Raw genomic sequence first — 24,976 nt, forward strand, 5'->3', positions numbered from 1 at the left:
AAACGATGTCTTGCGGGACTTCCTGCACCGGTTCGTCTTCGTGTACCTAGACGACATACTCATCTTTTCCCCGGATCCTGAGACTCATGCCCGGCATGTCCGTCAGGTCCTACAGCGGTTGTTGGAGAACCGCCTGTTTGTGAAGGGCGAGAAGTGTGAGTTCCACCGCACTTCTTTGTCCTTCTTGGGGTTTATCATCTCCTCCAACTCCGTCGCCCCTGATCCGGCCAAGGTCGCGGCGGTGAGAGATTGGCCCCAACCCACAAGCCGTAGGAAGCTGCAACAGTTCCTCGGCTTTGCTAATTTCTACAGGAGGTTCATTAAGGGCTACAGTCAGGTAGTTAGCCCCCTGACAGCCCTGACCTCACCAAAAATCCCCTTCACCTGGTCGGATCGGTGCGAAGCCGCGTTCAAGGAGTTGAAACGGCGCTTTTCGTCTGCACCAGTTCTGGTGCAGCCCGATCCTAGCCACCAGTTAGTGGTTGAAGTGGATGCCTCGGACTCGGGGATAGGAGCGGTGCTCTCCCAGAGCGGGAAGACCGATAAGGTCCTTCACCCGTGTGCCTATTTTTCCCGCAGGTTGACCCCCGCTGAACGGAACTATGACGTCGGCAATCGGGAACTCCTTGCTGTGAAAGAGGCCCTCGAAGAGTGGAGACATCTGTTGGAGGGAACAGCCGTGCCATTCACGGTTTTCACTGACCATCGGAACCTGGAGTACATCAGGACCGCCAAGCGGCTGAACCCCAGGCAAGCCCGCTGGTCACTGTTCTTTGGCCGTTTTGACTTCTGGATTACCTACCGTCCCGGGACCAAGAATCAAAGATTGGATGCATTGTCCCGGGTACACGAAGACGAAGTCAAAACGGAACCGTCGGATCCCCCGGATCCCATCATCCCGGAGTCCGCTATCGTGGCCGCCCTCACCTGGGACGTGGAGAAGACCGTCCGGGAGGCCCTGACCCGTGACCCGGACCCCGGAATCGGACCAAAGAACAGACTATACGTCCCACCAGAAGCTAGGGCTGCAGTACTGGACTTCTGTCACGGTTCTAAGCTCTCCTGTCACCCTGGGGTGCAAAGGACCGTGGCAGTCGTCCGGCAGCGCTTCTGGTGGGCGTCCCTAGAGGCCGACGTCCGGGACTACGTCCAGGCCTGTACCACCTGCGCCAGGGGCAAGGCCAACCACCAAAGGACCTCAGGGTTGCTACAGCCGCTGCCCGTCCCACATCGCCCCTGGTCCCACATCGGCCTGGACTTTGTCACGGGCCTCCCGCCGTCCCAGGGAAACACCGTCGTCTTCACGGTAGTGGACCGTTTCTCCAAGGCGGCCCACTTCGTGGCCCTCCCGAAGCTACCAACGGCCCAGGAGACCGCGGACCTCCTGCTCCACCACGTCGTCCGTCTGCATGGGATACCATCAGACATCGTCTCCGATCGCGGTCCCCAGTTCACCTCGCACGTCTGGAGGAGCTTCTGCCGGGAACTGGGGGCCACGGTCAGCCTCTCGTCTGGGTACCACCCCCAGACCAACGGGCAGGCAGAGCGGGCAAATCAGGAACTGGAGCAGACACTTCGCTGTGTGACAGCTGCGCACCCGACGGCCTGGAGTACCCACCTGGCCTGGATCGAGTACGCCCACAACAGCCAAGTGTCATCAGCCACCGGCCTCTCCCCGTTTGAGGTGTGCTTGGGGTATCAGCCCCCCTTGTTTCCGGTGGTTGAGGGAGAGGTCGGTGTGCCCTCGGTCCAGGCCCACCTACGGAAGTGCCGTCGGGTGTGGCGTGCCGCCCGCTCTGCTTTGTTGAAGGCCCGGACGAGGGCGAAGAAACATGCAGACCGGCGGCGGGCCCCAGCCCCCAAGTATCGTCCTGGGCAGGAGGTCTGGTTGTCCACCAAGGACATTCCTCTGCAGGTGGACTCTCCAAAACTTCAGGAACGGTACATCGGACCTTTCAAGATCCTCAAGGTCATCAACCCCGCCGCAGTGAGGCTCCAGCTTCCGGCCTCACTGCGGATCCATCCAGTTTTTCATGTTTCCCGGATAAAACCCCATCACACCTCACCCCTCTGCACCCCGGGTCCGGCACCACCTCCTGCCCGGATCATCGACGGGGAACCGGCTTGGACTGTGCGCCGGCTCCTTGACGTCCGTCGAATGGGCCGGGGTTTTCAGTATCTAGTGGACTGGGAGGGGTACGGTCCCGAGGAGCGCTCCTGGGTGAAGAAGGGCTTCATCCTGGACCCGGCCCTCCTGGCCGACTTCTATCGTCGCCATCCGGACAAGCCCGGTCGTGCGCCAGGAGGCGCCCGTTGGGGGGGGGTCCTGTTGTGTGGGCCGCTGAAGAGGAGGTACTGCTGGCCCACCACCACCAGAGGGCGCCCTGCCTGGAGTGCGGGCTCCAGGCACCAGAGGGCGCTGCCACCTTATGGGAGCAGCCTGGGTGACAGCTGTCACCCATCACTGGACACAGCTGTTCCACTCAGCACGGAGGTATATCAGTAGGACGGCGTCTCCACCTCAGTGCCGAGATATCGCCTTGAGTTTAAGGTAATCCTTCTCTGCAAACGTATACTAAAGATAAACCTTGCTAAACCTTTTCAGGACAGCTGATTACAGAAAGCAACTTGCTCAGATAAGTACTCACCTTTCCTGCTTCTGTGTAACAAGAGGTGGAGGCGGCTTCGCCCCTCTCCATCTACTGGGTGCGGTCGCATCCCTACCTGTGTGTTTGTGCTCTTTCCCGCCAGCAGTACCGGATCCGACGAGCGAAGGCAGTGGCCACCTGGGAATTCGGGACTTGGCGGTTCCAGTACTTCTGGGTTTCGGTGGCAGAGGAGATCTGGGTGGTTCCGGTTCGACTAGGACGGACGTCTCCTACCTTCGAGCCTGCCCACACGACACCAGCAGATTTTGGCTTACACCTCCAAATTATTGATTGTTGTATTAGTTGTGCTCTTTTCACAACAGTAAAACTTGTTCTTTACTTTTCTCCATTGTCCGTTCATTGCGCCCCCTGTTGTGGGTCCGTGTACCTACACTTTCACAACAACAGAGATGAGTCCACTGTCTGAGGCCATAAGAAGATCATTTGTAACCTTCACTAATGCTGTTTCTGTACTATGATGAATTCTAAACCCTGACTGAAACTCTTCAAATAGACCATTCCTCTGCAGATGATCAGTTAGCTGTTTTACAACTACCCTTTCAAGAATTTTTGAGAGAAAAGGAACGTTGGAGATTGGCCTATAATTAGCTAAGATAGCTGGGTCAAGTGATGGCTTTTTAAGTAATGGTTTAATTACTGCCACCTTAAAAGCCTGTGGTACATAGCCAACTAATAAAGATAGATTGATCATATTTAAGATCGAAGCATTAATTAATGGTAGGGCTTCCTTCAATCAATCAGTTTTATTTATATAGCGCCAAATCACAACAAACAGTTGAATCACAACAAACAGTCCTTGAGCAGCCTGGTAGGAATTGGGTCTAATAGACATGTTGATGGTTTGGAGGAAGTAAGAGTCTAACCAAATACCGGCATCACTGAAAGCAGCCAAAGAGAACGATATGTCTTTGGGATGGTTATGAGTAATTTTTTCTCTAATAGTTAAAATTTTATTAGCAAAGAAAGTCATGAAGTCATTACTAGTTAAAGTTAAAGGAATACTCGGCTCAATAGAGCTCTGACTCTTTGTCAGCCTGGCTACAGTGCTGAAAAGAAACCCGGGGTTGTTCTTATTTTCTTCAATTAGTGATGAGTAGTAAGATGTCCTAGCTTTAAGGAGGGCTTTTTTATAGAGCAACAGACTCTTTTTCCAGGCTAAGTGAAGATCTTCTAAATTAGTGAGACCCCATTTCCTCTCCAACTTACGGGTTATCTGCTTTAAGCTGCGAGTTTGTGAGTTATACCACGGAGTCAGGCACTTCTGATTTAAGGCTCTCTTTTTCAGAGGAGCTACAGCATCCAAAGTTGTGCTCAATGAGGATATAAAACTATTGACGAGATAATCTATCTCACTCACAGAGATTAGGTAGCTACTCTGCCCTGTGTTGGGTTACATGGGAAACAAGGTACCAGTAGATTCAGTAGATTCTCACAAATCCAACAAGACCAAGCATTCATGATATGCACACTCTTAAGGCTATGAAATTGGGCTATTACTAAAAAAAAAAAAAAGTAGAAAAGGGGATGTTCACAATAATAGTAGTGTGGCATTCAGTCAGTGAGTTCGTCAATTTTGTGGAACAAACAGGTGTGAATCAGGTGTCCCCTATTTAAGGATGAAGCCAGCACCTGTTGAACATGCTTTTCTCTTTGAAAGCCTGAGGAAAATGAGACGTTCAAGACATTGTTCAGAAGAACAGCGTAGTTTGATTAAAAAGTTGATGGGAGAGGGGAAAACCTATACGCAGGTGCAACAAATTATAGGCTGTTCATCTACAGTAATCTCCAATGATTTAAAATGGACAAAAAAAAACAGAGACGCGTGGAAGAAAACGGAAAACAACCATCAAAATGGATAGAAGAATAACCAGAATGGCAAAGGCTCACCCATTGATCAGCTCCAGGATGATCAAAGACAGTCTGGAGTTACCTGTAAGTGCTGTGACAGTTAGAAGACGCCTGTGTGAAGCTAATTTATTTGCAAGAATCCCCTGCAAAGTCCCTCTGTTAAATAAAAGACATGTGCAGAAGAGGTTACAATTTGCCAAAGAACACATCAACTGGCCTAACGAGAAATGCAGGAATATTTTGTGGACTGATGAGAGTAAAATTGTTCTTTTTGGGTCCAAGGGCTGCAGACAATTTGTGAGACAATTCCCAAACTCTGAATTCAAGCCACAGTTCACAGTGAAGACAGTGAAGCATGGTGGTGCAAGCATCATGATATGGGCATGTTTCTCCTACTATGGTGTTGGGCCTATATATCGCATACCAGGTATCAAGGATCAGTTTGGATATGTCAAAATACTTGAAGAGGTCATGTTGCCTTATGCTGAAGAGGACATGCCCTTGAAATGGGTGTTTCAACAAGACAATGACCCAAAGCACATTAGTAAACCAGCAAAATCTTGGTTCCAAACCAACAAAATTAATGCCTCGCAGATGTGAAGAAATCATGAAAAACTGTGGTTATACAACTAAATACTAGTTTAGTGATTCACAGGATCACTAAAAAAGCAGTTTGAAAATAATAGTTTTGAGTTTGTACCATCAACAGCAGATGCTACTATTATTGTGAACACCCCCTTTTCTTTTTCTTTTTTTTTTTACTAATAGCCCAATTTCATAGCCTTAAGAGTGTGCATATCATGAATGCTTGGTCTTGTTGGATTTGTGAGAATCTACTGAATCTACTGGTAACTTGTTTCCCATGTAACAATAAGAAATATACTCAAAACCTGGATTAATCTTTTTAGTCACATAACACTACTATTATTCTGAACACTACTGTAAATATTTGTAGACTTGGACTTGGTTAATGTCTGCATTATGAATCTTTACTGGTGGTAGATGGTAGTTTGGTTTACCAAATATGAGTTCCTCAGTCTTCACAGTATTAATAATAACAGCGTTTTTATCACACCACTCAACTAGCCAGTCCGCCTTGCCTTGGTACAGTGTTGGGTCATCATGATCTGTGAAGAGGGTCAGTAAGGTGGAATCATCTGAATATTTTAAAAGAAACTAGTTTGACAGACTGGTAGTACAGTCTGAAGTATATAGGGTAACATTAGTTGTATTTGGAGTGGATAGATAGATAGATAGATAGATAGATAGATAGATAGATAGATAGATAGATAGATAGATAGATAGATAGATAGATAGATAGATAGATAGATAGATAGATAGATAGATAGATAGATAGATAGATAGATAGATAGATAGATAGATAGATAGATAGATAGATAGATAGATAGATAGATAGATAGATAGAGTGTATTGTTTACCTTAACTAGCTGAACCTTGTTTGTGAGAAAAGAAAAGTACCAATAAATGATATAAGGATTAATCTATAACTGAATCATTTTTGCTAAAAGTTAAGTCTGGTTGAATAGTGTTAAACGCCGATGAGAAATCAAGAAGCAGAGGCATATGTTTTTGATTGATTAAGATGTTTGGAAATGAGGTGCACCAGTGTAACCACGACAGTGGGCCGGGTCCCCACTATGCTGAGCACCTGGACATACGTACCTGCAGACATACGGAAGAAACGGAGAGGATGCAGAGGTGGACGGACGAAGCAGAGAAGACTTATATTCCATCTGTGGTCATGGGGAATGTAAGGTCTCTCCACAACAAGACCAAGGAGCTAGCAGCGCTAACCCGTTTCCAGTGGCTGTATAAGGGCTGCAGTCTCATGTGCTTCAGGGAGACGTGGTTGGACGAACATGTACCGACTCGGTCATTAACATGGACGGCTTCACACTCGTCCGCGGAGAGCGGAAAAGAGAGAGGAGGGGGGCTTGCCGTTTATGTGAATGAGAGATGGTGCAGCACAGCTCATGTTCACGTAAAAGACCAGATCTGCTTCTCGGACGTGGAGCTACTCGCGGTGAGCATGAGGCCGTACTATCTCCCACGGGAGTTCGGAAGTGTGATCACGCTCTGCGTGTATATTCCTCCCTCTGCGGACAACGCCGCTGCCTGTGAGCGGATTCACAGTACAGTCACGCGGCTGCAGACACAACACCCCCGCGCCCTCCTCCTCATCATCAGGGACTTTAACCACGCCTCCCTCTTCGCCACCCTCCCCACATTCACCCAATACATCACGTGTAAAACCAGGGACAATAGAATACTGAACGTCTTTTACGACAATGTGGAGGATGCTAACACCTCCCCCCCCCCCCCCCCCCCCGCTGGGACGCTTGGATCACAATCTCATCTATCTGCTCCCACAATACACACCCAGGGTGAAAAGAGAACCAATACACAAAAGGTCAGTGAAACTCTGGACTGAAGAGGCCACTGAGAGGCTGAGAGACTGTTTCAGAACCACAGACTGGAGCATGTTTCAAAACTCTTATGGTGAAGACATCAACGGCCTGACCCAGTATGTCACTGACTACATGAACTTCTGTGTGGAGAGCACTGTGCCCACCCGGAGGGTACGGTGCTTTCTCAACAACCACCCCTGGGTGACCCCCGAGCTGAAGGTCCTGATCAACCAGAAGAAGAGGGTTTTCAACTCGGGAGACAGAGAGGAGCAGCATAGAGTCCAACAGGAGCTCCAGTGGAAGATCCGGGCAGCCAAGAAGGAGTATGGAAGGAAGATGGAGGAGCAGCTGGGCCGGAACCACGTCAGGGACGTGTGGAGATGCCTCAAGACTCCCTCTGGATTTGGGCAGGGTGCCAGCAGGACTGCAGATCGAGATTCTCAGTTCGCAGAGGAACTAAACAGCTACTTTAACCGTTTTGGCTCCTCCACGCCTGCCCCCCTGCCTGCTCTTGGCTCTCCACATGTCTCCAGCAGCCAGCCCTCCAGTCCCTCTGACCCCCCACCTTCTACCCCCCAGTCACCTCCACTGCACCCCGGACCCCGTCCCTCCTCCCCCGGGACTGTATTCAGCACCAGCCAACCTCAGCTCACACCTCAGCTTCCCCCTCCCTCCCCCATCACTGTAACTCCAACCAAGGTGAGAGGCCAGCTCCTGCGGCTGAAGCAGAGGAAAGCATCAGGACCTGATGGGATCCCCTCGAGGCTGCTGAGGACCTGTGCAGATGAGCTCTGTGAGGTCCTCAGCCACATCTTCAACATGAGCCTCAGCCTGGGGGTGGTCCCCACCCTGTGGAAGACCTCCTGTGTGGTCTTGGGTCCCAAAACACCGCACACCAAGGAACCAGCCCACTACAGACCAGTTCCCCTGACCTCCCACCTCATGAAGACCATGGAACGGCTCGTCTTGTCTCACCTCCGCACTGTGGTGAGCGACACCCTGGACCTGCTGCAGTTCGCCTACAGGCCCAACATCGGGGTAGATGACGCAGTCATCTACCTACTGCGGCGGGTGCTCACCCACCTGGAGACCGGCGGGAGCACTGTGAGAGTCATGCTCTTTGATTTCTCCAGCGCTTTCAACACCATCAGACTGGTGCTGCTGCAGGGGAAGCTGGAGGATGCAGGTGTGGATGGACACCTCGCCACCTGGACCATCGACTACCTCACTGACCGTACATGCGGCTGCGCGGCTGTCAGTCTGAGGTGGTAAGGTGCAGCACCGGGGCCCCACAGGGCACCGTCCTCTCGCCTTTCCTCTTCACCCTCTACACCTCGGACTTCACCTACAACACAGCCAGCTGCCACCTCCAGAAGTTCTCTGATGACTCCACCATTGTGGGTCGTGTGTCTGAGGGGAACGAGCTGGAGTACCGGTCGGTCATCACAGACTTCGTGGACTGGTGTGAGCACAACCACTTGTGTCTCAATACCAGTAAGACGAAGGAGATGGTGATCGACTTCAGGAGGAAACCACCACCTCACCCACCGGTGAACATCCAGGGGGAGGACATAGAGACTGTGGACAGTTTCAAATACCTGGGTGTTCACCTCAACAGCAAACTGGACTGGACTCACAACACCTATGCCCTGTAGAAAGGCCAGAGTCGCCTCCACCTCCTGAGGAGACTGAGATCCTTTGGAGTGAGCAGGCCTCTGCTTAAGACCTTCTATGACTCTGTTGTAGCCTCAGCTCTCCTCTGTGCTGTCGTCTGTTGGGCCCTGGGCAGCAGAGAGCGGGAGCACAGAGCGGGAGAGAAAGAGACTGAACAAGCTGGTCAGGAAGTCCAGCTCTGTCTTGTGCTGTCCTCTGGACTCTGTGGAGGAGGTGTCTGAGAGGAGGGTGTTAACCAAGTTCAAATCCATCATGAACAACTCCTCTCACCCTCTGCACTGGACTGTAGTGGAGCTGAGCAGCTCATTCAGTGACAGACTGAGGCACCCTCAGTGCAAGAAAGAATGATACAGCAGGTCGTTCCTCCCTGCTGCTGTCAGACTGTACAATAACACTGAAATAACCACATGTAATAATATGTCCACAAATCACGAGCAATATTAATATGTCCACAAATCATGTGCAATAACAACTCGTTTACAAATCCCTGCACTAATGTCACCTTATCACATCTAAACTCCATTTCACATATTGTAAAGAAGATGCTCCTATCTCCTTTTCAATTCCAATCAAGTTTATATATATGCATATGGATATGTGTATTTGTATAGGTATGTGTGTGCATATGTGTATGCGGTGTATATGTGCATATATATATATATATATATATATATATATATATATATATATATATATATATATATATATATATATATATAAGTATGTATGCGTGTGTGTGTATATACATACATATTCTATTTCTACCTCATTTCTTATGTCTTGTACTGTTACAAGTAGTATTATTATTATTGCTTATCCTTGCACACGCTGTTTGATGAACATTTTCCTCTACTTGCACCCATCTTGTGTGTTTTTTAAGAGCTGACGTAACACGAATTTCTCCTCTGTGAGATCAATAAAGTTTATCTTTATCTTTATCCTCAGTACTACGACCTTCTTATATGTGAATTGGAAGGGATCTTGTTGCTTCCATAGAGACCTATTGAGATGTTGTACAATGATCTTTTCCAGTGATTTCATGATAACAGATGTAAGGGCTATTGGCTGGAAATCATTATATTCTTTGGGGCATTGTTTTTTTGGAAGGGGTCTAATGTGGGATGTTTTCCATGCTAGTGGTATGGTGTGGGTGTCGATGAACAACTGAAAACATTGCCATTCAAGGGCTAATTCCCTGGTGCATGGGCACTAGCATGGTCTGGCCCTGAGGCTTTTCTTGGATTACTGCATTGGAGAGTACGCCTGACCTGCTCCTCAGTTACGGCAATCCTCTCAGCATCCATAGGTGTGACTGTCTTAATTAAATCAACACATTTCTCAAAGTGACCTGCAGAATCAAATCAACAAAAGAAATTATTTAGCTTGTTTGCAAACAAATATTCATTGTCTGTCACAATAGGATGATCTGCTGTAGTGCCCCCTACCGGGAGCAGAAAAAGATGCTGTTTTCTAAACTGTTACTGTAATCAAAGATACTCAATTTCAATTCAATTTTTAACAATTTATTTTCATTTATATAGTGCCAAATCACAACAGAGTTGCCTCAAGGCGCTTCAATCAATCAATCAATCAATTTTTTTATATAGCGCCAAATCACAACAAACAGTTGCCCCGCTTCACACAAGTAAAGTCTAACCTTACTAACCCCCAGAGTAACAGTGGTAAGGAAAAACTCCCTCTGAGGAAGAAACCTCAAGCAGACCAGACTCAAAGGGGTGACCCTCTGCTTGGGCCATGATACAAACATAAATTACAGAAATAATTCACAAAACGAATATACAGGAAATACTGTTGGTGCACAGGACAGGAAGGTCTCCAGCACAAATACCACAACCATCTCTGGATGGAGCTGCACCTTAAACAGAGAAAAAAAAAAACAGAGTCAGGCATCAGAAAGACAAGAAATACTGTATAATTTGTCAGCCTTAAACAACAAGAAAAACAGGAAATTCAGGTGATTGCCGACCACGAGCCATAAGCTTCACTAACAGAACCAGAATTTGCAGACTTTGCTGTCTGCTCAACACAACTAATCAAACGGGACAAAACTTTTCAGTGGAGTTTGTTTCTCTTGTATTTGTAATCTGAAGTGTTGACACAGACTTCTGACTCAGAGCTTCTTGCAGCAAAATGTGAGCTCGTCTGCTTCATGTAAACTCAGCATACTCCGTGTGTGTGTGTGTGTGTGTGTGTGTGTGTGTGTGTGTGTGTGTGTGTGTGTGTGTGTGTGTGTGTGTGTGTGTGTGTGTGTGTGTGTGTGTGTGTCAGACCGTCAGGACCTGGAGGAACCTTCCAAGGTGGACCAGCTCCAGGAGCCACTTCTGGAAGCTCTGAAGATCTACGTGAGGAAGCGTCGGCCCAGTAAACCACACATGTTCCCCAAAACCCTGATGAAGATCACAGACCTGCGCAGCATCAGTGCTAAAGGTGCAGCTTCACACATATTTGTTCTTTTTTCTTGTGGTGATTGTCACTAAATCAGCACGACAAATCTGAAGCTTGATAGTCACATATGACCTTTTCCATTTGCCATTAATTATTAATTATTAATTAATTATTATTCTCACTCTTGAAATCAAAATTTCGGCCTGTTCCCGTGCTCAAAAACTCACCAAACTTTCCGAAGTCATCCGACCGGATCCGAAATTCGATATTTTGGGGGCGTCACACATGGTCGCAGCGAAATCGCGAAATAGTGCCCCCTAGAAATTTTCAAAAACCCCTCTGCATTGAGCTTTTTTCGTCGTAGCCTCACGAAATTCGGTCCACATATTTACCATGCCAGGATGCACGAAAAAGTCTCTTACTGTCATGGTGAAATATTGACAGGAACTCGGCCATTTTGATTTCAAGTTTCGATTTTGAGCACATTTTTGCCATTTTTGGCCATTTTCACTACTTACATTTGAACAAACTCGTCCTAGGGATTTCATCCGATTGTCTTCAAATTTGGTCAAAATCATCACAACACAATGGTGATCAAAAGTTATCAAAAGATTCTAATTAAGTCAAAAGGCGTGGCTGCTAGGGGTCGTCAAACTTTGGCGAGCTTTTCGGAGCACGCCATTTCATTTCGAACGGCTGTCACGCCCACATACTTCATCGTAGATCCTTCAAACTTGCTGGACTTGATGAGGGCTCCGCCCTGAACGTCTACATATCTTAAGTTCCCACCTGTGCCATAGCGCCCCCTGGTGGCGGCGGGAAATGTCCTATTTTTACTTTAAGAGGTCCTGATGTCACATACTTAACCCAATCAACTTCATTCCACTTCTAAAACATGCACAACAAATTGGTCAACGTAGGTGATGAACACCGTGAAGTTACGAGTAACGGCGTCCGTGTGGCGGCGTGCTGAATATTGACCATTCGCCATGAAATTACGTTCTTCCTTTTGACGGCTTTAATTTTGTCACATCATCATGAAAATTGATACACAGGTCGAGCACGACAACCTCTTACAATTCATAGGGTCCTCGCCCATGGGTGGGGCAAAATGCCTCAATAGCGCCCCCTTGAAAATTTCGAAAACCCCTCCCCTTAGGGGTTTTTTTTGGAGTAGGGAGATGAAAATTGGTACACATGTGTGACTTCCATAGACGTACAAAAAAGTCTCTTGCACCATGGGTCTACTCCAAACAGGAAGTCAGCCATTTTTAATTTTCTTGTCATTTTGGGGTGATTTCCACATGTTGTTTTTGAACAAACTCCTCCTAGGGATTTTGTCCAATGCACTTCAAACTTCTTTTACAGCATTCACACATGATACTGACCAAAAGTTATCGAAAGCTTTTCTCTATGTTGAAGGGTGTGGCCGCTGTGGTGCCGCCATTTTGACCCTTCTCCATGGAACATCAAGTCATTATAACTCCTTCATGCTTTGCCTGATTGACTTGAAACTTCACATGTATGATGACAGTTGGCCCCTCAACACACCTGGCCCCTCTGTTTGTACACTGACCGCCCCCTAGTGGATGAACCATCAACATGTCATAACTTCATGTATTGTGTGATTTGCTTGAAATTTGAACTGTGGGATGAGTGGTTGCCCCTGTACACACATGCCCACATCTGGTCATAAGGGAACACACTGCCCTGGGTAGGCGGTCGCACGGAACGTGGGCCCGTATATGACTGCTTGCAGTCCTAGTTATTCTTCTTCTTCTTCTTCTTCTTCTTCTTATTATTATTATTATTATTCTTTACACTTTTCAAATCGAAATTTCGGCCCTTTCCCGTGCTCAAAAACTCACCAAACTTTCCGAAGTCATCTGGCCAGATCCAAAAATTCGATATTTTGGGAGCGTCGCACATGGTCGCAGCGAAATCGCGAAATAGCGCCCCCTAGAAATTTTCAAAAACCCCTCCATGTTGGGCTTTTTTCTTCGTGGCCTCACGAAATTCGGTACACATATTTACCATGCCAGGATGCACAAAAAAGTCTCTTACTGTCATGGTGAAATATCAACAGGAAGTCGGCCATTTTGATTTTAAGTTTCGATTTTGAGGTAATTTTTGCTGTTTTTGGCCATTTCCACTAAATCAATTCAAAAATCAAATCAATTTTATTTATATGGAAGGACAGAAGCCAGAGAAAGCACCAAAGAACTGCTCGGCTTGGTTGCTCTCTCCGGCCCGAGACTGGGTGATGACAGTTGACCTGGAGAGGCAGCTGAAAATACCACCGCACATCACCCAGACCAAACTGAGACCAGACATCATCCTTGTCTCTGAGGCTACAAGGCAACTGGCCATGCTCGAGTTAACAGTTCCGTGGGAAGCTAGGATGGAGGAGGCACAGGAGAGAAAGAGGGAGAAGTACCAGGAGCTGGTGGAGGATTGTCGAAGGAGTGGTTGGAGGACCAGATACATGCCAGTGGAGGTGTGGAGCCGGGGATTTCCCAGCCACTCACTGAGCAAGGCCTACGGCACACTCGGTATAACAGGTGCCAATCGAAAGAGAGCCATTAACAGCAACGCAGAGGCTGTGGAGAAAGCGTCCAGATGGCTCTGGCTGAAGAGGGGAGAGAGGTGGAGGTAGTAGAATGCCACTTGGACACAGGCCGGGGTTTGATCAGCCCCGGTTGGGTCGCCTGGATTAGGGTGTCTGTTGTGAGACCCAAACACCCAGTGACTCCAGGAAACAACACTGATGATGTGTCCAAGTTAGTGCATCAGGGGATGTTTGCAAAAGTGAGACAACCTGGGAAACCAGTGACAACCAGGAATAGACTTGGTGACGACCACGAAGAGCGTGGTGACATCTGGACAGACAGAGGACGGCCGGAGAGATGGCAACCCGGGTTGGGGAGGGTTGGCAGCCCAAACCAATTCTTCTGAGAGGAAGAACCCAAAGCAAGCTACGAAACCCACTAAGGAAGAATACCCCCAGGGGTGCCTGAGAGGGGGGGAGGATGAGCACCCCATCAGGACGGACCTAAGAACGACGACTCAGGAAAATGGATTAACGACAATGGCAACAATGTGCATCTGTGGAAAAACCTGCAAGAATGAGAGAGGCTTAAAGATACATCAAGGCAGGATGAGATGCTTGACAGTGGCAACGATGACACGACGCACAGAAGTTATTTCTGGTCAGATGCAGGAGGAGCCAGGCCCGGAGGCAACCCACAGTGCCCAGAGCCTCCTAGAGTCACCAGTGCCTGCTGCCAGCAGCTCACCTGACACCCAAAGCCCCCTCCAAGAAACATCACCTCTCAACAACCTGCAGGATCCCCAAAGTCAGCAAGCTCCAGCAACAACAAGCTGGGCTCCTTCAGCCCAACCAAGGATCCAGTGGCCCCAGTCCTCAAAGAGAGTAGAGTGGAAGCAGTCTGATGAGGATGTGGACCAGATCCTGGAGGTGGCTGTCAAGGGGGACGTAGACCAGAGGATGAAAACGATGACAACCCTCATAGTGAACATGTTAGCAGAGCGATTTGGAACTGAGGCCCCTAAGCCAGTACCATCGGCATATGCTCTGAGCCACAGAGCAAGGAAGATCCAGCGCCTCATGGAAGAGCTCAAGCTGCTAAAGAAGCAATACAAAACAGCAGGGGAAGTTGAGCGAGCTGGCCTAGCAGACCTGAGAGCAATCCTGAGGAAGCAGCTGTTGACCCTGCAGAGGGCAGAGTTCCACAGGAGGAGGCGGAAAGAGAGAGCCAGGAAGAGGGCAGCTTTCCTGGCTAATCCTTTCAAGTTGACCAAGCAGCTCCTTGGCCAAAAGAGGATGGGCCGCCTCACTTGCTCGAAGGAGGAGATCAACAACCACCTCAAGGCCACATACAGTGATCCCAGCAGAGAACAGCTGCTAGGCTCATGCGATGCACTGATAGAACCACCAGAGCCTACTTCAGGTTTCACCCTGAAGGAGCCAAGCCTAAGTGAAGTGGAGGAAGTGGTGAGGGGAGCAAGATCAAGCTCAGCACCAGGCCCAAGCGGAGTGCCATATAGGGTCTACAAGAACTGCCCGAAACTGCTACTGGAGGTATGCTGAGGGAGTGTACATACCGAAAGAGGAAAAGTCTGAGAACATCGACCAGTTTTGGGTAATCTCCTTGCTAAGTGTGGAGAGCAAAATCTTCTTCAGCATCGTGGCCAAGAGACTCTCCAACTTCCTGCTGAGCAATAAGTACATCGATACGTCTGTACAGGAGGGAGGGATTCCAGGAGTCCCCGGTTGCCTGAAACACACAGGCGTGGTAACCCAGCTCATCAGGGAGGCGAAAGAGGACAGAGGTGACCTGGCTGTGCTGTGGCTGGATCTCACGAACGCTTATGGTTCCATACCCCATAAGCTGGTGGAGGTCGCACTGGAGAAACATCATATACCCCAGAAGGTGAGAAGCCTCATCCTGGACTACTATAGTACGTTCAGCTTGAGAGTTTCATCTGGCCAGCTGACATCTGACTGGCACCAGCTGGAAGTGGGTATAATCACTGGTTGTACCATATCAGTGACCCTTTTCGCACTGGCAATGAATATGCTGGCCAAGGGAGCTGAGAGAGAATGCAGAGGTCCTCTCAGCAAGTCTGGAGTAAGGCAACCGCCCATCAGAGCCTTCGTGGACGACCTCACAGTGACGACATCAACCGTACCAGGAGCCAGACGGATTCTGCAAGAGTTGGAGAGGATCATGGTTTGAACATGTTAGAAACCAGCTACACACTATTGAAGAGTCCATAAAAACAAATAAATTCTGGGAAAATTGGAACAGCCTAAATAAACAAAATCATGAAGATCTACCCATAGAAAATGGAGATGTATGGGCAAACCACTTCACCAAGGTATTCAAATAGAGAAAAACAAACAGAAACAACACAAGACAAACTACAAAGCTTAGAGTCAGCCATAAAAGATTACAAGAACCCACTAGATGACCACGTGACCCTAAAAGAACTGCAGGACAAAATCAAATCAACTGAAACCAAGAAGGCCTGTGGTGTTGACAACATCCTAAAGGAAATGATCAAATTCTCAGATCCTAAATTCCAATTGGCCATATTAAAGCTCTTTAACATTGTCCTCAGCTCCGGGATCTTCCCCAGTATTTGAAACCAGGGACTGATAACGCCTCTCCACAAAAGCGGTGACAGACTTGACCCTAATAACTACCGTGGAGTCTGTGTCAACAGCAGCCTCGAGAAAAATCTTCTGCATGATAACCACAGACTCCCACACTTCCTTACTGAAAACGATGCTCTGAGCAAATCCCAAATAATTTTTTTTAACAACTTACCGTACAACAGATCATATTTTCACCCTCAGCACCCTGATTGACAACTAAATCAACAAAAACAATGGAAAACTATTCTCCTGTTTTGTAGATTTCAAAAAAGCATTTGATTCAACTTGGCACAAGGGTCTGCTGTACAAACTGTTGGAAACTGGGGTTGGGGGAAAACCATATGACATCATAAAGTCAATGTGCACAAACAACAAGTGTGCTATTAAGGGCCCCGTTACACTTAGCACAAATGAGCAGGAATCAAACAGAATCAGCCGGAGTGGGAAAAATAGCCAGAGACACAGTCAGGGGGGACAGATATTCTGACAGCTGTGACCAGGCAGGGGTCCACTCGCATCCTGTTCAGTTTTCTGAAACACAAGGGGCTGGATGGTGTTGAAGACACTTGAGAAGTCCAGGAAGAGAATCCTCACTGTACCGCATCCCTTATGCAGGTGCAAGTGAGCTTTGGGTAGCAGGTAGAGTATGGCATCCTCCATAGCAACACCTGCCTGGTGTTGGTGTAAACTGTAGACAGTCAATCAATCAATTTTTTTTTATATAGCGCCAAATCACAACAAACAGTTGCCCCAAGGCGCTTTATATTGTAAGACAAGGCCATACAATAATTATGTAAAACCCCAACGGTCAAAATGACCCCCTGTGAGCAAGCACTTGGCTACAGTGGGAAGGAAAAACTCCCTTTTAACAGGAAGAAACCTCCAGCAGAACCAGGCTCAGGGAGGGGCAGTCCTTTGCTGGGACTGGTTGGGGCTGAGGGAGAGAACCAGGAAAAAGACATGCTGTGGAGGGGAGCAGAGATCGATCACTAATGAATCGATCACTATGGAGCGCCTTGGGGCAACTGTTTGTTGTGATTTGGCGCTATATAAGAAAAAATTGATTGATTGATTGATTGATTGATTGATAATGATTAAATGCAGAGTGGTGCATACAGAGCAAAAAGAGAAAGAAACAGTGCATCATGGGAACCCCCCAGCAGTCTACGTCTATAGCAGCATAACTAAGGGATGGTCCAGGGTCACCTGATCCAGCCCTAACTATAAGCTTTAGCAAAAAGGAAAGTTTTAAGCCTAATCTTAAAAGTAGAGAGGGTGTCTGTCTCCCTGATCTGAATTGGGAGCTGGTTCCACAGGAGAGGAGCCTGAAAGCTGAAGGCTCTGCCTCCCATTCTACTCTTACAAACCCTAGGAACTACAAGTAAGCCTGCAGTCTGAGAGCGAAGCGCTCTATTGGGGTGATATGGTACTACGAGGTCCCTAAGATAAGATGGGACCTGATTATTCAAAACCTTATAAGTAAGAAGAAGAATTTTAAATTCTATTCTAGAATTAACAGGAAGCCAATGAAGAGAGGCCAATATGGGTGAGATATGCTCTCTCCTTCTAGTCCCCGTCAGTACTCTAGCTGCAGCATTTGAATTAACTGAAGGCTTTTTAGGGAACTTTTAGGACAACCTGATAATAATGAATTACAATAGTCCAGCCTAGAGGAAATAAATGCATGAATTAGTTTTTCAGCATCACTCTGAGACAAGACCTTTCTGATTTTAGAGATATTGCGTAAATGCAAAAAAGCAGTCCTACATATTTGTTTAATATGCGCTTTGAATGACATATCCTGATCAAAAATGACTCCAAGATTTCTCACAGTATTACTAGAGGTCAGGGTAATGCCATCCAGAGTAAGGATCTGGTTAGACACCATGTTTCTAAGATTTGTGGGGCCAAGTACAATAACTTCAGTTTTATCTGAGTTTAAAAGCAGGAAATTAGAGGTCATCCATGTCTTTATGTCTGTAAGACAATCCTGCAGTTTAGCTAATTGGTGTGTGTCCTCTGGCTTCATGGATAGATAAAGCTGGGTATCATCTGCGTAACAATGAAAATTTAAGCAATACCGTCTAATAATACTACCTAAGGGAAGCATGTATAAAGTGAATAAAATTGGTCCTAGCACAGAACCTTGTGGAACTCCATAATTAACTTTAGTCTGTGAAGAAGATTCCCCATTTACATGAACAAATTGTAATCTATTAGACAAATATGATTCAAACCACCGCAGCGCAGTGCCTTTAATACCTATGACATGCTCTAATCTCTGTAATAAAATTTTATGGTCAACAGTATCAAAAGCAGCACTGAGGTCTAACAGAACAAGCACAGAGATGAGTCCACTGTCCGAAGCCATAAGAAGATCATTTGTAACCTTCACTAATGCTGTTTCTGTACTATGATGAATTCTAAAACCTGACTGAAACTCTTCAAATAGACCATTCCTCTGCAGATGATCAGTTAGCTGTTTTATAACTACCCTTTCAAGAATTTTTGAGAGAAAAGGAAGGTTGGAGATTGGCCTATAATTAGCTAAGATAGCTGGGTCAATTGATGGCTTTTTAAGTAATGGTTTAATTACTGCCACCTTAAAAGCCTGTGGTACATAGCCAACTAACAAAGATAGATTGATCATATTTAAGATCGAAGCATTAAATAATGGTAGGGCTTCCTTGAGCAGCCTGGTAGGAATGGGGTCTAATAAACATGTTGATGGTTTGGATGAAGTAACTAATGAAAATAACTCAGACAGAACAATCAGAGAGAAAGAGTCTAACCAAATACCGGCATCACTGAAAGCAGCCAAAGATAACGATACGTCTTTGGGATGGTTATGAGTAATTTTTTCTCTAATAGTTAAAATTTTGTTAGCAAAGAAAGTCATGAAGTCATTACTAGTTAAAGTTAAAGGAACACTCAGCTCAATAGAGCTCTGACTCTTTGTCAGCCTGGCTACAGTGCTGAAAAGAAACCTGGGGTTGTTCTTATTTTCTTCAATTAGTGATGAGTAGAAAGATGTCCTACTTTTACGGAGGGCTTTTTTATAGAGCAACAGAATCTTTTTCCAGGCTAAGTGAAGATCTTCTAAATTAGTGAGAAGTCATTTCCTCTCCAACTTACAGGTTATCTGCTTTAAGCTATGAGTTTGTGAGTTATACCACGGAGTCAGGCACTTCTGATTTAAAGCTCTCTTTTTTAGAGGAGCTACAGCATCCAAAGTTGTCTTCAATGAGGATGTAAAACTATTGACGAGATACTCTATCTCCCTTACAGAGTTTAGGTAGCTACTCTGCACTGTGTTGTTATATGGCATTAGAGAACATAAAGAAGGAATCATATCCTTAAACCTAGTTACAGCGCTTTCTGAAAGACTTCTAGTGTAATGAAACTTATTCCCCACTGCTGGGTAGTCCATCAGAGTAAATGTAAATGTTATTAAGAAATGATCAGACAGAAGGGAGTTTTCAGGGAATACTGTTAAGTCTTCTATTTCCATACCATAAGTCAGAACAAGATCTAAGATATGATTAAAGTGGTGGGTGGACTCATTTACTTTTTGAGCAAAGCCAATTGAGTCTAATAATAGATTAAATGCAGTGTTGAGGCTGTCATTCTCAGCATCTGTGTGGATGTTAAAATCGCCCACTATAATTATCTTATCTGAGCTAAGCACTAAGTCAGACAAAAGGTCTGAAAATTCACAGAGAAACTCACAGTAACGACCAGGTGGACGATAGATAACAAATAAAACTGGTTTTTGGGACTTCCAATTTGGATGGACAAGACTAAGAGTCAAGCTTTCAAATGAATTAAAGCTCTGTCTGGGTTTTTGATTAATTAATAAGCTGGAATGGAAGATTGCTGCTAATCCTCCCCCTCGGCCCGTGCTACGAGCATTCTGACAGTTAGTGTGACTCGGGGGTGTTGACTCATTTAAACTAACATATTCATCCTGCTGTAACCAGGTTTCTGTAAGCAGAATAAATCAATATGTTGATCAATTATTATATCATTTACCAACAGGGACTTAGAAGAGAGAGACCTAATGTTTAATAGACCACATTTAACTGTTTTAGTCTGTGGTGCAGTTGAAGGTGCTATATTATTTTTTCTTTTTGAATTTTTATGCTTAAATAGATTTTTGCTGGTTATTGGTGGTCTGGGAGCAGACACCGTATCTACGGGGATGGGGTAATGAGGGGATGGCAGGGGGAGAGAAGCTGCAGAGAGGTGTGTAAGACTACAACTCTGCTTCCTGGTCCCAACCCTGGATAGTCACGGTTTGGAGGATTTAAGAAAATTGGCCAGATTTCTAGAAATGAGAGCTGCTCCATCCAAAGTGGGATGGATGCCGTCTCTCCTAACAAGACCAGGTTTTCCCCAGAAGCTTTGCCAATTATCTATGAAGCCCACCTCATTTATTGGACACCACTCAGACAGCCAGCAATTCAAGGAGAACATGCGGCTAAACATGTCACTCCCGGTTTGATTGGGGAGGGGCCCAGAGAAAACTACAGAGTCCCACATTGTTTTTGCAAAGTTACACACCGATTTAATGTTAATTTTAGTGACCTCCGATTGGCGTAACCGGGTGTCATTACTGCCGACGTGAATTACAATCTTACCAAATTTACGCTTAGCCTTAGCCAGCAGTTTCAAATTTCCTTCAATGTCGCCTGCTCTGGCCCCCGGAAGACAATTGACTATGGTTGCTGGTGTCGCTAACTTCACATTTCGCAAAACAGAGTCGCCAATAACCAGAGTTTGATCCTCGGCGGGTGTGTCGTCGAGTGGGGAAAAACGGTTAGAAATGTGAACGGGTTGGCGGTGTACACGGGGCTTCTGTTTAGGGCTACGCTTCCTCCTCACACTCACCCAGTCGGCCTGCTTTCCCGGCTGCTCGGGATCTGCCAGGGGGTAACTAACGGCGGCTAAGCTACCTTGGTCCGCACCGACTACAGGGGCCTGGCTAGCTGTAGAATTTTCCACGGTGCGGAGCCGAGTCTCCAATTCGCCCAGCCTGGCCTCTAAAGCTACGAATAAGCTACACTTATTACAAGTACCGTTACTGCTAAAGGAGGCTGAGGAATAACTAAACATTTCACACCCAGAGCAGAAAAGTGCGGGAGAGACAGGAGAAGCCGCCATGCTAACCGGCTAAGAGCTAGTAGCTACGCTAAGCTAGCGGATTCCTAAAAACACACAACGTGAATAATGTGTAAATAATTTAGAGGTGATTCAGCAGAAGGAGTGCTTTAGTTAGGCACAGTAAATATTACACTGGGAAACAAATCGTAATCTAGATAACTAGATCAATCTAACTGCGCAGATTAAACAGCTAACAGATACAGAAAAACACCGCTGTGCTCCGGAACAGGAAGTGATACAATACCGCAGTGAGAGCCAACCACCAGTAGAGGCAAGCAAGAGGTCAAACAGTCAAAAACATTTGCAAACCCTAAAAATCATACATGTTAGTTCCTGTTTGTTATGTGTTTTGCAGCAGTCAGACAGCTGTGAAGAGCTGAGCTCATCCCTACCCCAGCAGAAGAGGCCTGGCTGCCAGGCTGCTACAAAAAAAGAAGAAAAAAGTTGTTTACAGTCATTTGCGTTTTGGGTCAAAATCCATAGAATACTGCCATCTACTGGATGGGAGTGTAAATAGTATCCAACTGTCACACAGTTGCTATTTGTTGTACTGAATCACACTTAACAAACAGAATTTTCAGTTTTGCAAATGCCTTTTTTTTACAAATCAAAAAAAAATGACATATTTACAAATACACATTTATTTGTAAAAACCAACACACACGCTACTGTAACTTTTGTGGTGTTTTTTTTTACAAATAAATAACCCAACCGACCAGTGATGAGGAGGCTCATTTTCCCATAATGCCTTTTGGCATCTGTGAGTTTTAATGCTCAACCCTCCAGAATTAGTGCATTACTTTAAAACTAAAAGATATTTGTGATATCTTCACTTTGTAAAAATGAGTTTACGGTAATATCAATAAACTGTCCAGAATTACCTGCGTTTGCTTTTTATGCCTTCTGCCACACGTCTGGGGCACTGTATGTTGAAAGTAAATGCTCTTCCTTACAGCAGTGGGCAGGCCGCACAGAAACAGAAGCGCTGACTCGTTTGTGTTGGATTGTGATCGCCTTTGGTTCTACTCAGAAGCATTGGCAGTGCTTAAACTGAAACTGGCTTGTCAGTAGCTGACAGAGTACCAGAGTCAATACTAAAGGTTACCAGTTAGCTATAGCTTCCGCTAAATGTTTTATCCATTAAAAGTTTTCACTTTTCAGTTAGTGGATTAGTGATTATCGAAGCAAATATTTTGGTTAGCTTTGCCCACCACTGGGTATGAACAACCTTGTTGAGTTACCACTGATTTTTCAATTTGTGAGCTTCACTTTGCAGAGTCACTTTGCTTTGCTGTACTCAAAACTTTTCTCTTGCGATGTTGGATCTTTCTTGAGGTTGAGGAAACCTTTTTGCTTTCATCAATGAGCCATTGGAGGACCTGGTCATTCTCATCAAAGGAGTCCTGGTACTTTCTCTTCTGGTGTCTGTGTTTCTTGGCAGGCTGTTGTTATGGCTGTCTTCAGCTCTTGCCAATGCTTAGGAGCTGGGATGGAGTACTTCTTGGGGAGTTCTTTCTTCAGGGACCATTGAAACTCTGTTTTTGTTTCTGGGTCTTTGAGCTTGGCGATGTTGAACCTTTTGACAGTTTTGCAGTGTCCAGGCCTCCTCTTGGGGAGAATGTTTAGCTGGATCCTGGAGATGATGAGCCATTCAACATTGTCTGCACCAGTCATTGCTTTATTCAACATGACATCTTTTTGGTCACACTTTAGGATGATGATGTACTCAAGCAGGTGCAAATACTTTGAGTGAGGGTGTTGCTATGAGACTTTGAACTTTTCCTTTTTCCTGAAGATAGGGTTGGTGATGACAAGTTTGTGTTCGGTGCACTTCGTGAGAAGCAAGATAGCGTTGATGTTGAACTTCCAACCCTAGCATTGAGGTTGCCATGGAGGAGGATTTTGTCAGATACTAGGATCGCAGATAGGATGATGTCCAGCTTTGCACAGAAGGTATTGTTCTGTTCATGGTCAATGTCGTGTTTTGGTACATAAGCACTTCTGATGGTGACATGGCATTCACTTGCAAGTTGGAGATGGAGTGTCATTAGTTGTTCACTGACACCCACCAGGAGTTAAGTCAGTTTTGGAAGAAGAGAGTTCTTTCTGGCAAAACAGATGCTGTGAATTTGTTGTTTTTTCTCAGGAAGCCCTTTCCAGAAGAAAGTGTAGCCCCCTTGCTCCTCCTGTAGCTGGTCTTCACCTGCTCTTCTTGTTTCACTCAAGGTGACTATGTCGTTGTCAAATTTTTGGAATTCACAAGCGATAACAGCTGTTCATCTTTCTGGTTGGCCTGACTTTTTGTTGTTCATCAAGGTTGAATGTTTTTTCCGCTTCTGTGCCGGGTCAGAGCTAAGGTCCCAATTCACACAAAACATAATCTCAATTAAGTTGGGTGAATGAGTCTGAAACCAGCCAAAAAAAGACAGAAAAAAATGAATTGCGAACCTCGAAAAATTCCAGCCACTGTTGGGATGGACAGATGGTCGGACAGCTGTGTACGGATGCCATACGATCCCCGTAGCAGTAGTTTTCTGCACATTCGTGTGCATGAACCCAGTGTGACCATGTGGACAGGCGTGATGCCAGTAGAGCGCTTCGCTCTCAGACTGCAGGCTTACTTGTAGTTCCTAGGGTTTGTAAGAGTAGAATGGGAGGCAGAGCCTTCAGCTTTCAGGCTCCTCTCCTGTGGAACCAGCTCCCAATTCAGATCAGGGAGACAGACACCCTCTCTACTTTTAAGATTAGGCTTAAAACTTTCCTTTTTGCTAAAGCTTATAGTTAGGGCTGGATCAGGTGACCCTGAACCATCCCTTAGTTATGCTGCTATAGACGTAGACTGCTGGGGGGTTCCCATGATGCACTGTTTCTTTCTCTTTTTGCTCTGTATGCACCACTCTGCATTTAATCATTAGTGATTGATCTCTGCTCCCCTCCACAGCATGTGTTTTTCCTGGTTCTCATCCCTCAGCCCCAACCAGTCCCAGCAGAAGACTGCCCCTCCCTGAGCCTGGTTCTGCTGGAGGTTTCTTCCTGTTAAAAGGGAGTTTTTCCTTCCCACTGTAGCCAAGTGCTTGCTCATAGGGGGTCGTTTTGACCGTTGGGGTTTTACATAATTATTGTATGGCCTTGCCTTACAATATAAAGCGCCTTGGGGCAACTGTTTGTTGTGATTTGGTGCTATATAAAAAAAATTGATTGATTGATTGATTGATGCCACATCGCACTCACACAGCAGCAAAGCAAATACATGCTGTACATTCATTCATTCATTCATCTTCTACCGCTTAGGTCCAATTAAGGGTCGCGGGGGGCTGGAGCCTATCCCAGCAGTCATAGAGCATGAGGCGGGGTACACCCAGGACAGGACGCCAGTCTGTCGCAGGGCCACAAATAGACAAACAAACACAGACACACCCACACACACCTACGGACAATTTTAAAGAGTCCAGTCCACCTAACCCGCATGTCTTTGGATGTGGGAGGAAACCGGAGCACCCGGAGGAAACCCACGCAAACACGGGGAGAACATGCAAACTCCACACAGAAAGGCCACGGGAATTGAACCCACGACCTTCTCGCTGTGAGGCAACAGTGCTAACCAC

The 24,976-nt window shown here is 46.3% G+C and overlaps 1 protein-coding gene across 2 annotated transcripts in view; it reads left to right on the plus strand.

The window, feature by feature from the left end:
• The window catches only part of LOC117501569 (retinoic acid receptor beta-like), a 956,089-nt gene that overhangs the window by 905,918 nt on the left and 25,195 nt on the right, over positions 1-24,976 (plus strand). For both annotated transcript variants that reach the window (XM_034160474.1, XM_034160475.1), the window contains exon 7: positions 10,910-11,068. In XM_034160474.1, the coding sequence (XP_034016365.1) occupies positions 10,910-11,068 (159 nt within the window). The remainder of the gene's footprint in view (positions 1-10,909; positions 11,069-24,976) is intronic.

Source organism: Thalassophryne amazonica, chromosome 20, assembly GCF_902500255.1.
Source record: "Thalassophryne amazonica chromosome 20, fThaAma1.1, whole genome shotgun sequence".
NCBI lineage: Eukaryota > Metazoa > Chordata > Actinopteri > Batrachoidiformes > Batrachoididae > Thalassophryne > Thalassophryne amazonica.